Source organism: Ailuropoda melanoleuca, chromosome 4 (genome assembly GCF_002007445.2).
Source record: "Ailuropoda melanoleuca isolate Jingjing chromosome 4, ASM200744v2, whole genome shotgun sequence".
Taxonomy (NCBI): Eukaryota; Metazoa; Chordata; class Mammalia; order Carnivora; family Ursidae; genus Ailuropoda; species Ailuropoda melanoleuca.
This window is the reverse complement of record NC_048221.1, coordinates 95,565,311-95,579,387: the sequence shown is the minus strand read 5'-3', so window position 1 is coordinate 95,579,387 and position 14,077 is coordinate 95,565,311. Positions and strand designations below refer to the sequence as shown.

At 35.7% G+C, this 14,077-nt stretch overlaps 1 protein-coding gene across 18 annotated transcripts in view; it reads right to left on the bottom strand.

The window, feature by feature from the left end:
- ALMS1 (ALMS1 centrosome and basal body associated protein) overlaps window positions 1-14,077 on the bottom strand; it is a 174,757-nt gene that overhangs the window by 133,027 nt on the left and 27,653 nt on the right. For 12 of the 18 annotated variants that reach the window (XM_034659360.1, XM_034659361.1, XM_019802036.2 and 9 more), the window contains 3 exons: window positions 7,288-7,483; window positions 3,421-3,538; window positions 59-2,201 (listed from right to left, as the gene is read on the bottom strand). In XM_034659360.1, coding sequence (XP_034515251.1) covers window positions 59-2,201; window positions 3,421-3,538; window positions 7,288-7,483 — 2,457 coding nt within the window. The remainder of the gene's footprint in view (window positions 1-58; window positions 2,202-3,420; window positions 3,539-7,287; window positions 7,484-14,077) is intronic. The other 6 variants (XM_034659362.1, XM_034659363.1, XM_034659364.1 and 3 more) reach the window with 3 other exon arrangements.

Here is a 14,077-nt window from a genome sequence, read left to right as displayed (position 1 = left end):
CTGAAATAGTACTGGAAAAGACCACATTTCCTCCATTTATCATTTTATTGTGTCTCACCTCTCTTTGTAGATCAGCAACTCTTGTACTGCATACAATAGGATTTTCATCTAGGTTACAGCATTCAGTATCATCATCCAGAGTAGAGGTGTCAGATTCAGCCTTCCCCTGCGGGCCCTCTACAAAATAGGAGTCATTTTGCATAATTTTATGTATAGTAAAACCGGATTTGGCTCCCATAGGCTCAGGAATTTTACCATGGCCTACATCAGCTTTCAGCAATGACTCTTGGCTGACTGCAATTAATGATGCATTACTGGTCATTGGTAAAGCACCTTGTGACTTAGCATCACATGTCACCAAGTTTGCTGAAAAGCTGCTTCCTACAGTTGCAGATGGACCTTCAATGATGTCACTAGAGTTTACATTCTTAACCAAAATACAGTTTGAGGAATCTGCAACTTCTTCAAATGTTCTTAAATCTTGTAAAACCAAAGAATCTGAAGTCGATACTTTCATTGGATAAAAAATGTCTGAAGATCCTACCTTCTCTGCAAGGTCAAGATCAGGAACAGACTTTATCTTCCCAATGGAAAGAAATGGTTCACTGTCTAGATCACACTGAAATAAAGCTGACTGTGCATTGCCAAGACCAACAGTCTGGCTGTGAGATTTTTCACTTAAAGAAGCAGATGACTTAAGCTCTGGAATAACAGAAAGTGGCTTAATGAACATTTCCTGAGGAGCATTGGGGAGTGATTTTAAATCAAGATGCCAATACAGGGAGCTATCACCATTATCTTTTTTATGGAACAACGGTTTTGAAGCCACTAATTCAAATACCCCAGGAGTAGATTGATAATGTGGATGACGAAGCCCATCAAAGAAAGAGTTTTCATCATTATAATTTAATAGGGAAAGAGGTGAATTTTTTGGTTCACTTTCTTGGCTGTCATTTATTAAAGACTTACTGATGTCAGTCTGGATTTCATTTACTGTACTCTCTTTCTTGGAAGGCTCAATAGAGGCAATAACAACCTCAAAGGCTACATTTTCAGAAGAATCAACACTTTCTCCACTAAAAGTAGATGTTGCCCTTTGGTTTCTTTCCTCTTGTAAATACAGTTGTTCTGATGTCTCATCCACGCTGGATTTAATAGTCTGAAGAGGACCACCAGAAACCTCCATCTTAGAGATACCATGTTGCCTTGAGTGTATATGTATTTCTGAAACTTCTACAGAATTATCAGGAACTATAACATTCTCAATATACTGTATTTCTGAAGATCTGGGATGCATCTCTGAAAATACTAAAGTATTTCTATTCTCCTTTAGTTCAAAACCTTGAGATAATTCTTTCCCCAGATCTTCTTCATTTCTTTCATACCCCTCCAAAGAATCCATCATTTCTTTCACCTCATTCTCAGCTGGAGCCCTTAAATAAACACTCTCAAAATAATGACTGTGAGCTGTCAAAGGAATGCCCTTTCCTCTTCTTTCCAGCAGACAATGCAAGAAAGACCGTGACATTTTGTTATTAAAATGAGGAGCAACTTCATGTGGAAAAGAAACACAGTCCTTATTGATCGCATATGTTTCTGGATCGTGTGAAGCTTCCTGTTTGCTCCACAGCATACATGAAAAAGGGGCACGAAAATTGTCACTTCCATTAGGAATTTTATTTTTATCAGTTGTGTCAGATGAATCTGAATAAGAATCATGATCCTTACTGGTTAAATATTTTTCTGACTGCTGTAAAGCTTTCTGTTTCCAATACTGCACATACGAACAAGAAGCATCAAAGCTGTCACTTCCTTCAGGAGTCATGTATTCATCACTTGTATAAGATGAGCTTGAAACAGAAACTTGACCTTTATCAGCTAAACTGGTTTCTGGCTCCTGAACTTCTTGTTTCTTCCATGCCATATAGGAACAAAGAGCATCATAACTATCGAAGTCTTTGGGGGTTTTCAGTTCATCAACTGTATCAGACGAAATAGTCTCTTCTTTAGTCCCTTGTCCAAAAGGTAAAAAAGAGTGCTGACACTCAACAGCTGTACTAGCTATAAGCGAGTGCTGAGATAAACTAACGCAACTGTTAACTAAGTCTGAAGCTACTTCTGAGGCTGCCTGGAATAAAGCTTCACTAACTTCCGACGGTCGAGAAAACCATGCAGTATCTTCAGACTTACCAGGAATTCCCCTGAAAATATAGTTAAAAATAAATAAATAACACATTTAAAACATTTTTTAAATACTAACATGAAAAATATGAAACTGATATGTCACTGAAATTAAGATTATTTGAAAAGTGTATTGAAAAAACAAAGTTCTAATTTCAAATTCCCTTAAAGTGGTTAGTGACCGAACAAGGCAAATTTTTTGTAAACATATGAAGGCTCATCCTACGACCCTGATATTTTCTCAGCCTTCTCCTAAAACAATGTTACAAAAAAATAGGAATATTTTCATACTGCCAAAAATGATTAAATAAAAAATTCAAACTTTACTATTAAAATGTTTATCAGCTACCATAATTTAATACTTATTTAACTTTCACTAATTCTTTCACTAGTCATTTACTGTGCTCTTGAAAACCCCTTAAGAAGTGATCTACTCCTGGGGTGCCTGGGTGGCGCAGTCATTAAGCATCTGCCTTCGGCTCAGGGCATGATCCCAGCGTTCTGGGATCGAGCCCCACATTAGGCTCCTCCGCTAGAAGCCTGCTTCTTCCTCTCCTACTCCCCCTGCCTGTGTTCCCTCTCTCGCTGGCTGTCTCTCTCCGTAAAATAAATAAATAAAAATTAAAAAATAAATAAATAAAAAGAAGTGGTCTACTCCTAAAAAACAAGAGGTAACCTAATTATTGGTTGACTATTATATACGGAACACTTTTTCATAAAAGTAATTTTAAGGTAATACATAGCAGAAGGGCAAAGGTTTTTACTCTGTAAACAACCACGGGTTTTTTTTCAACATTTTTATTTGAGTATAGTTGATACACATTATTGCATTAGTTTCAGGTGTACAACACGTCATGGTAAGCACGGCAGAATGAACAGAATTGTCAAAACACTACATTGTGCACCTGAAACTAACATAACATTATCTGTCAACTATACTTCAATAATAAAAATTTAAAAATAAAATAAACTGCCTGAAATGCTAAAATACATTAAAAATTATTTTTAAATGAACTACAGTTGCCTAGCTCATCTTTACACATGTATTACTATTCCAAATTAATATGCATCATGTTTTAACTTAGGGCCTTGTTACCTTCCAAGTATGTACTGAAAATATCTAACCCCCACTCCGAAGTCTCACCTTAGCCTGAAAAGTCATTAATATTAGCAACAACTTACAACAAGAAAAGAAAGAGAGGAAAGTCTACATGCAAATAAAAAAATAAATCATCCTACCTCAGAGGTGCAAAATCTAGTTCACTTTGTTGAAATAAGGAATCAGACCCAAACTCTTGATCTTGTGTCAAACATGTCAGCAAAGGCAAATCAGGAGAAGCAAAGTTGTCTTGTATGACTGCAAAGTTTCAGGTATAAAAATGTTGGGAATGCTGAAAGTTAAATGCTTAGCTTACTCATGTAATACTTTAAAGAACCTAAATACGTAGCCATCTGGAAGTTTCTACGAGCATCAGAATAACATAACAGCAGCTATCATTTATTCATAGCCTGAAAAGTTTCAGGCACTTAACGTACAAAATTTCAATGATAACTCTGAAGGATAGGTATTATTATACCCATCTTACAGCTGAGGAAACATGATTATAAAATTTAAGAAATATTAATTTTCCCACATTCAAATAGCTTAAGTGTCAGAATGAGAACTGAACCTAAACACTCTAATTTCTTGGCAAGTGCTCTGAACCATTATGAGTGTTTCTTTCCATCTTAAATCAAAGTGTGGTCCATAGGTTCCTGGGCATCCTTAAGACATTATTAGGAGGTATCTAGAGTCAAAATTATATTCAAAATAATATTAAGATGTCATTTGCCTTATTCTCTCACAAGAGTACGGTACAATGTTCCAGAAGCTACATCATCTATGATATAGCAACATACTGAATTCAAAAGCAGATTATCAGAATCTACCTCTCTTCTATTAGGTCAAACTTTATAGAGATTTTTTTTCTTAAATAAAACAGCGTTATTCTTCTGAATATTTTTGTTTTGAGGAATAGTTACTTTTCTTAAAAAATATGTAATTTATGTTAACATGCAATGGAAATGTTATTTTTTAATGAGTTAATAAATATTTAGAAATTTCTAAGTTTTAATTTCTAATATGGGAAATATCAACAACCCACATACACAAAAGCTCGTTGAAGTCCTCGGTAATTTTAAAGTATGTGAAGGAGTCCTGTGAACAAAAAGTTTGAGAACTGCTGATCTAAAGGAAAAACAATTCTTGTGGATTCCTGAATGTCAACTTAAATAATTCCTATTAGACGTGCCTAAATATGTACAAACTAGGTATAAACTCCTTATTACTTACACCATTTATATAACTATAAAAACAAAAACACAATTTTAATAGAAATAAAACTATAAAACCATCAGTATTCTAAGATTAATTTAACTGGATAGGTGATATTTTGCTAGAACTAAATATTCTTTCACTATGAATGTAATACCATTGCTTGAGTAAACTTTCTTGATTTCAGAATGCCTATAATTCTGCATGGCACACCTTCCCTATCATAACTGTCATAACCTTGTTTTAATCTTTGGTCTGTCTGCTTCCCACCTAGATCGTCAACTCCACATCCACTTTATTTACAGCTATATCTGTAGTGCCTACCAAAGTACTTGCTACACTTATTCACTAAAAACAGATTTATTTACTGAATGAATTTATTAAAAATGAATTGAATGAGAATGATAACCTTGACTACCAAGGACTACTTGGTATATTCCTCTTTGACCTTGGCTTACAGACTCAGTCTTAAACCTTCATAACAGAGAAGTCCTTCGTCCCTCTAAGAATCACGAAGGTTTTTAACAAAGATCCCACATTTCCTCACATTTAGACAACTGCTGATGGCTTGGATCACTCCTTTTTGAGATATCTAACTGTTCCGGCACCAGTCATCATCATGACATTGGCCACTGGTGAGACCAATATATCCCTCAATGACTGTGCTCCTGCATAAGAAAGCAGCAATGATGAAATTTCCTCTATCAGATCCAGGGATCTGCTCTAATAATTAAAAACGTTCTACTTTACCTATAGTAAATGAGGAGCTGGAGTTCTAAAACCTTACCTAGAAAACATTTTAGAAGCCACACTGCACCATCTCCTACCCAATGTTGAAATTCTATTAGAGAATTTTGCCTGGCATTTTGCAGTGATATAAAGCTCACTTCTTCTGTTGTTATATGGTCTTTCTACTATTAAATGGCTCTATTAAAAAGTTCTTATATCAAATTGAAAACAACCTCCCTATAAGCTATGTATTTTCATTTTAACCTCTAGACTAGGAATCAGCAAACATTTTTAATAAAAGGCCAACTAATAAGCATTTTACACTTTGTTGGTCACATATGACCTCTATCACATATACTTCTTTTTTTGTTTTTACAATCATTCAAAAATGCAAAAACTATTCTTATCTCACGGTCAGTACAAAATCAGACCCTTGCACTAGACCACTGTAATACCGATCCCATATACCATTATCTTTCTGTTTACTAGACTATCTTCCCAAAAGTGGAAGGCTTTCATCTATATATCCCTAGCATCAAACACACCATAAGCACTTAGATATTTGTTAAGCAAATGAATGAATAAATGAAAGGTAAGCTCCTTGATCTTTAGCTTGACAGCCCCTCAAACACCTGATCATAGTGAAGTCTTCTCTTTCACCTACTGTCATACTCATCTCCTCTCCTCTCACAAAGGAACTCCTGTGCTGTTGACATCTTTCGTTCTTTAAAATTTTATTCATTCATTTATTTTAAAGAGAGAGAGAGCATGAGAGAGGGGGTAGGGGCAGAGGCAGAGGCAGAGAATCCCAAACAGTCTCCAAGCTAAGCATGGAGACTCATCCCAGAACCGGAGCCAAAACCAAGAGTTGGAAGCTCAACTGCTTGAGCCACCCAGGAGCCCCGCTGTCGACATCTTTCTTAAAATGTGAAACTAAAACTGACTTTGATGATCTACATCATAAAATACACTGGTACCAATATTTTGATTTGGATAGCCTTAGCTTATGTTTGAAAAAAACCTGCTGAATTAACTCCTATTGGCGCTCCTCTGTAAAATTCTGACAAGATAACATCATGGTTAAATCTCATTCCCCTGTCAAAGGCTAATTCTAAGTTGTTGTTGCATTTTTTTCAATTTTCGAAAAAAAAATCTGAATAAAACAGAAAGAACAACAAAATAATATTGCTTTAATTATCATTTAGGCATAAAAATTGAAATTACCATACTGGTTCAGCATTCTTCTATATCCACATGATCCAAAGTATTAATAGCACAATTCTATCTCCCTGATAATCTGAAAGGTACTTAAAGTTTACCTTTTGTAAAGAGCTAATAAATCAGTTACATATTAAGCAGAGTAAACCAGTAAGATCTACCTCAGACAAGTCATTTAACCCCTTTATTTCACTTTTGGGGTCTGAAAACTGAGAATAATGTATGCCTTAACTAATTTTAAGACTCTAATGAAGCAAGCTTAAACATTTGTTTTGTTTTTTAAGGATCATGGAGGCTCCACTGCTGAGAGAAGTTGTCAAAGGATAATATATAGTTCACCCCAAGAAAAAATCCACAAATTCAGGGCTGAGGACGTCTACCCACTAGAGAGGAAGTTATCACCTTTCTGCCTTCTGTGAAGAATAGGACATAATGAAGGGCAGGTGCACATTTAACATAACTAGACCAGCTGGCCAGCGTAGAAAACCAGAAATTAGCTAATTCCTTTGAGGATGGCTCTACAGAGCTCCTCAACTCATGAAAGGATTTAGGGGTGCCTGGGTGGCTCAGTCAGTTAAGTGTCTGACTCTTGGTTTCGGCTCAGGTCATGATCTCGCAGTGGAGAGATGAAGCCTTGGGTAGGGCTCCACAATCAGTGCAGAGTCCACTTCAGATTCTCTCCCTCTGCTTCTCCCAACCCCCTGCGCACTCGTGCACTCTCTCTCTCTAAAATAAATAAATAAATAATCTTGAACGAAAGAGATTTAGGTGCAAGACCTGAAGTCCCCCAAAAGTATTTTACAAATAAGAGCTATTACTACTAGTTAAAAATAAAGAGGCATTACCTAGCAGCGGCGAACATAACAGACCTCTCTTGGGTTCCTTTACTTCAGTTTCTGGTTGGGTCAATATACCTTCCTCCACAGAGGTGAAGTCTGTCACTTTGGTCCCTTCCTCTCTCATATTAAACTTGGTCTGGGTTATATCCAAGGTGTGGGACGAGTCCATTTCTTGAGGAAGATAATGCCAAGATTCCGTTCTCTAAAACAATAATTTTGAAGGAAAATATGCTAAGTCATTAACTGAGTTATCATATACATTAATATTTAGATTTAAATATCCATCCACTCATATAGCATTCAGCTTTCTATATGATAACATTCTCATCACAGTGTTTTTGGAGAAAGTAAAACTGTTCTTTCTGTATGTTTTTCGCAATATTAACTATATTTTAGACCTCCTTCCCATCACTACCCATCTTTTAACGTGCTGTATCACTAGCATTTTCTGCTATTCTTTAACAGTTCTCTTCACTACAACAATACATTTGGTTCTACATGATGAAATCTTACAATCTGATTACAAGACTGAAAAAAATTTTCCAAACCTAGCTGTAAGATGCTCTACACGTGACCACTTTACTGAATTCTTAATTAGCAATCCAATTCTAGCATTTTATTAAAATGCTAATAAAAATTAGTAAGTAATAAGTCAGTAAAAATAAACCAACTAATAAAAAATAACCTGAAAATTAAATTTAAAAGATATATAAGCCCAAAATATAAAACTCAAGGCCAAATATCTGATTTTTAGTTATAAACAAAATTGCTCTGTCAAATTTATAAAAGTTTCTAAATACTTCTATATTCTTGTACTTATCTCTTGACAGACCTGTAACAACCAATTCATGGACTGGCACCAGTCCATGGACCACACTAAATAGCAATGCTGAATTAAAGACTATCAGAAACTAATAACGTTGGCTAACTGAATTTAAATTTAAGAAAAAAGACTAATGGTAAACAATTTATTAATTGGCATTTTCCTTTTAAATTTGGTATGGGTTAATAAAGATATTCCTCGTGTCATGCTATGAAAGTACACTTTTATTTTCATATTTAATTAATTTGATTAGGAATGAACTCTAAATTTAATCAAATTATAATACAGTATCTTTTTTTCCCCAATTAAGTTTGATAATGTATTGTAATAAATTTCCTTCTAGCGCAACATTTCTTACTTGGCAGTGATAGATCAGACTTTTAACCATATTTGCTAGCACACTCTTTAACATTTTCACTCATATACAGTCTTAAGATTAGTCAGGACTTTTGAATGCCTTGCTTTCTTTTCTAACCTTATTCCATACTTTTGTCCTATATTTATTTTTTTAAAGATTTTATTTATTTATTTGAGATAGAGAATGAGCACAAGCAGGCGGAAGGGCAGAGGGAAAGGGAGAAGCAGACTCCTCGCTGAGCGCAAACCCCAAGGTGGGGCTTGATCCCAGGGGTCATATCCTGAGCTGAAGGCAGGTGATTAACTGACTGAGCCACCCAGGCACCCCAACCTGTTGATTTTCATGGTTTATGAACAGTCTATTACTGAACTTTTTTTTCTTAACCAAATGTTTTCTTAAGAGCATATAAATTTTTTTATTCCCAAATAACACAAAATCTATAAAAAGAAGACGTATTATAATTTAAAACTATTTTCTCAAACAACACTTTCATCTTTGAAGTTATTAGTTAAAATTACCATTACTTAAAATTCACTAAATATTCTTTTAGTAAGTTAAAAAAAAAAGATACACAACTACCCACACCTATTATCAGTTACATAATAACTGGAGAGTAATATTCATCTACAGCTTGTGGGATAATGGAACAGCAGACGTTTGACATTCCAAAATATCTCAATCCCTGCTATGCTGGATAAATTAGTCCAACCTAGAGCATCAAAATCACTGCTGGAAACATGTTTTTTATGTTTTTAATACTTGGAAATAAAAGGTGATCACCAGATCTACAGCCCCATTTTCACCTTGTGGCTTAAAAAAAGTCTCTGTACCTACCAAAGGCCTGCCTATCTTATTCCATTCTTTTTAACGACTGCCTTCCTATAGGATTCTCCTGCTTTCATCCATTTTCCCTCTCTACTAAATCATTCCTCTCCCCACGCAAACATATTTATAATCTCCCATTATAAAATAAAATTATAAAACATCCCTGTTCAACATTCCTTTTCTTTCTGCATATCTTGTGGGTTTTTTTCCTTTTTTTTCCTTCAGTTTTTAGTTTTTATTTAAATCTGTTAACATACAGTGTGATATTAGTTTCAGGTGTACAATTTAGTGATTTAACACTTACACATAACACCTGGTACCAGTCACAAGTTTCTGTATATTTTGTTGCTTTTTCTATCACACAATGGTTGCTTGTGTTACACCTTCTTAATCAATATAAAAAGGCCCTCAAACCTCTAATGTTTTTGACAGAAACACATTTGAGGTAGAAATAAAGATCAGAGATATAAATTTGGAATTTTTAAGTATACAGATATATTTAACCCCCCAGATCTAGGTGAGAACTAAAACATCCCAACATTTCAAGCAGAAGTCAAAAACTCAAATGTGTATAGGGCCAGGGAGGTAACAGAAATGAGTAAATCTGCCTGGAATTAGAGTGATGAGACCTGTGGCCAAACACACACTGCATAAACACTTTAAAGTGTTCTATTTCAAAATTTTAAAAATACTGTGCCAAGGGGCGCCTGGGTGGCACAGCGGTTAAGCGTCTGCCTTCGGCTCAGGGCGTGATCCTGGCGTTATGGGATCGAGCCCCACATCAGGCTCTTCCGCTGTGAGCCTGCTTCTTCCTCTCCCATCCCCCTGCTTCTGTTCCCTCTCTCGCTGGCTGTCTCTATCTCTGTTGAATAAATAAATAAAATCTTTAAAAAAAAAAAATATTGTGCCAAGAAAAAATTTTTTTTTCTTCTGAAAACCACATTTGGGCATTATTCAGGCCCACAGCTTGCAACCTTTGATTTCAAAGTTTAACGGGGGGAAGATAAAGCAGCAAAGGAAACTGAGAAAGAATTGCAGAAGAGTAGAAGGAAAACTAGTAGAAGCTAAGAAAGGAAATGCAATGGTTAACAGTGTCAAATGTTATTTATTGTAGCTAAAATAAGGACAGAAAAGTGCTCACTGTATTCAGCTATACAAATGTTGGCAAAACTTGCTTTCACAGAGTTGAGGTCAGAACACAAAGTAGATTAAGTAAAATAATAAGTAGATCCTAACCGGTGATATAAGGTACATATATTAAAAAGGAAAAAAAAATACAGTTGATATAACTGTCTACTTAGAAAGTCCTAGAGGGCGCCTGGGTGGCTCAGCTGATGAAGCATCTGACTCTTGATTTCAGCTCAGATCATGATCTCAGGGTCATGTGATGGAGCCCCCAGCAGGCTGGCCTGCTTGGGATTCTCTCTCTCCCCCAACTCTCTCTCCCTCTCTTCAAAAAAAAAAAAAAAAAAAATCCTAACAAAAAGTCTACAAAAGAACTACTACTAAAACCAATAAATGTGATTAGCAAGGTCAAAGGATACGAGTTCAATATAAAGAGTCATTTCTATTTCTATATACTTGCAATCAAAAAGAAACTGAAATTTTTAAAAACCTCAATAAGATTAATTACACCTTAATTAAAGCAACATTTTAAAAAAAGATCAGTCTAACACAAACATTAAGTTTGGTACACGAAGACAACAAAACACTGATGAAAAAATTAAACACCTAAATGAAACTGAAAGAACTGTTGTGTTTGTGGATTAGAGAAAACAAATATTATTAAGATGTCAATTCTCTCCAAACTGATGTATAGACTCAAGGCGATGTTAATCAAAATTCCAGCAGGCTTTTTTAATAGACAAGATGATTCTAAAATTTATACAGAAATTAAAAGAATCTAACACAAACAAAACCATTTTTCAAAAGAGGAACAAAGTGGGAGAACTCAACACTACCCGATTTCAAGACAGTACAATAATTAAGAGTGCCGGATTGGCATGACAGACATATAAATCCATGGAATAGAGTCTAGAAATAGTCCAACACATATACAGTCAAACTGTTTTTCATAAAGATGTCAAGGAAGCACTAAACAAAAAAGATAGTATTTTCAGCAAATGGTGCTGGAATGACAAATATTCGTATGCAAAAAAATAAAGCTGGACCCTTATTTCACATCATATACAAAAACCAACTCAAAATGGATCATAGATAATAAATATAAACTTTATAACTATAAAACTTCAGAAACAGTGGTTCGCAAGTGGGTAAAATTTTGACACTTCCTTTTCCCTCAACCATAGTACATTCGGCAATGTTTGGAGACATGTTTCATGGTTACAACATGGGGGAATACCACTGATATCTAGTGGGGAAAGGTCAAGGATGCTGCTAAACGCTGCAACATACAGGACAGCTCCACACAATAAGGAGCTATCTAGCCCCAAATGTCAAAAGTGCCAAAGCTGAGAAACCTTGTTCTAGAAAAATACATAGGATAAAATCTTTCTGACATAGAATTAGGAAAAAATTTCTCGGAACACAAGAATACAAACCATAAAAAAAACCTGAACTCTATACACCAACTTCATCAAAATCAAAGCTTCTGCTCTTCAAAAGATATATAGAATTCAATTTTTATGTGTTTTTTTTTAAGATTTTATTTATTTGTCAGAGAAAAAGAGAGCATAAGCAGTGGGAGTGGCAGGTAGAGGGAGAAGCAGACTCCCCACTGAGCAGGGAGCCCGACATGGGACTCAATCCCATGACCCTGGGATCATGACCTGAGCTGAAGGCAGACATTTAACCGACTGAGCCACCCAGGCACCCCGATATATAGAATTCAAAGAAAAACCACAGAGTGGGAAAAAATACTTTGCAAAATATGCATTTGATAAAGGACTGGCATCTAGAATTTATAAAGAACCTCCAAACTCAACAAATGGAATAAATAAGCCATTAAAAATGGGGAAGAGATTTTAAAGACCCTACATTAAAAAAGAAACATGGGTGACCAATAAGCACACAAAAAGATGTACAATATAAGTCATTAGGAAAATGCATATTAAAACCACAATGAGACACCATAATACACCTATGTGTAAAATGGCTAAAAATTTTCAAACAGAACAACTGGCAATACCAAGAGCTAGAAAGGATGCAAATCAACTAGAACCCTCATATATCCTGGGGGAAGGCAAAATGGTACGGCCACTTTGGAAAACAGTTTAGTATTTTCTTATAACATTAAACATACAATTACTTTATCAGCCAGCAATCTCATCCCTAAGTATTTACCAAGAGAATGAAACCATTTGTCTACCAAAAACCTTCACCTGTATAGAATACTACTCTATAAATAAAAAATAAATAAAAAATTAAAAAGAACAAACTATTGATTCATACAACAATATGGATAAATCTCAAAAGCATGTGCTAAGTTATACGCAAATACTGAATCATGGAACGCTACATCAAAAACTAAGGATATACTGTACGGTGACTAACATAACAAAAAATTATTATAAAAAAAAAAAAGCATGTGCTAAGTGAAAGAAGCCAGATTCAAAAAACTATACACTTTAATTCTGAAAGGGCAAAACTATAGGGACAGAAATCAGATCAGCAGTTGCCAAGGACTAAGGATGGGGAGATGACTGATTACACTGAGGCACAAGGGAACTTTTCTGGTCATGGTAATCTTGTATATCTCAAATATGGTAGTGGTTATATGACTGTCTATATTTGTCAAAGCTCATCAAACTGTATACCTAGAAGAGTGAGGTTTGCTGTATTTAAATCATACAGCAATGAGGAAATGGAGAAAATTCTTGAAAATTTCATCTAACAGGGAGCAGAATATTAAACCAAACAGTAGCTGGAGGGGAAGAGAGGATGAGACATTTGTACTCAAGTTGCTGGAGGTGACATGGTCTAGACTGTGACCATGGGATGAGTAACCTAGTAGGGGTAGAAGTTGAAGAGAAGTGGAGGAAAAGATCTGTGAAGGTTAGATCAAAGATCCAGGAGTTTTAGGCACTACATAGGTAATGTAAGCTGAAGTGAAAGAAACTGAGCACAGGGGCGCCCGGGTGGCGCAGTCGTTAAGCGTCTGCCTTCGGCTCAGGGCGTGATCCCAGCGTTATGGGATCGAGCCCCACGTCAGGCTCCTCCGCTGGGAGCCTGCTTCTTCCTCTCCCACTCCCCTTGCTTGTGTTCCCTCTCTCGCTGGCTGCCTCTCTCTCTCTGTCAAATAAATAAATAAATAAATCTTTAAAAAAAAAAAGAAAAGAAACTGAGCACAGTGTAGCAAAAGCTACAGTTTTCAATGAATAAAGAGAGGTGACTCAGACAACAGCAACAAAGATGAATGAACAGAGTAACAAGGAGAAAAGAGGGGGGTGAGTAAGAAAGTGGCATAATGCTCCAGCTATGCTGAGGAACCCAGGAATAAAGGCAGAAATAAAGAGCTACAGGATCTATCCATGGCATATATATATATTTTTTCATGGCATATATTTCATAAGACAGGGACAGAAAGAAAGACATCAATTTTGGACCATGCTCTACCATAAATATGTCCTCAGAGAATATGAAACTACTTTGGGATATATCCCTACATTCATTTCCTAGGACTGCCATAACAAAGTTACACAAACTGGGGGCTCAAAACAACAGAAATTTATTTTCTCACAGGCTAGCGGTCTGGAGGCTAGAAGTCTGAAATCAAGGTGTTGGCAGGGCCACGCTCCACCCAAAGCCTCTAGGGGAGGATCTTTCCTTAC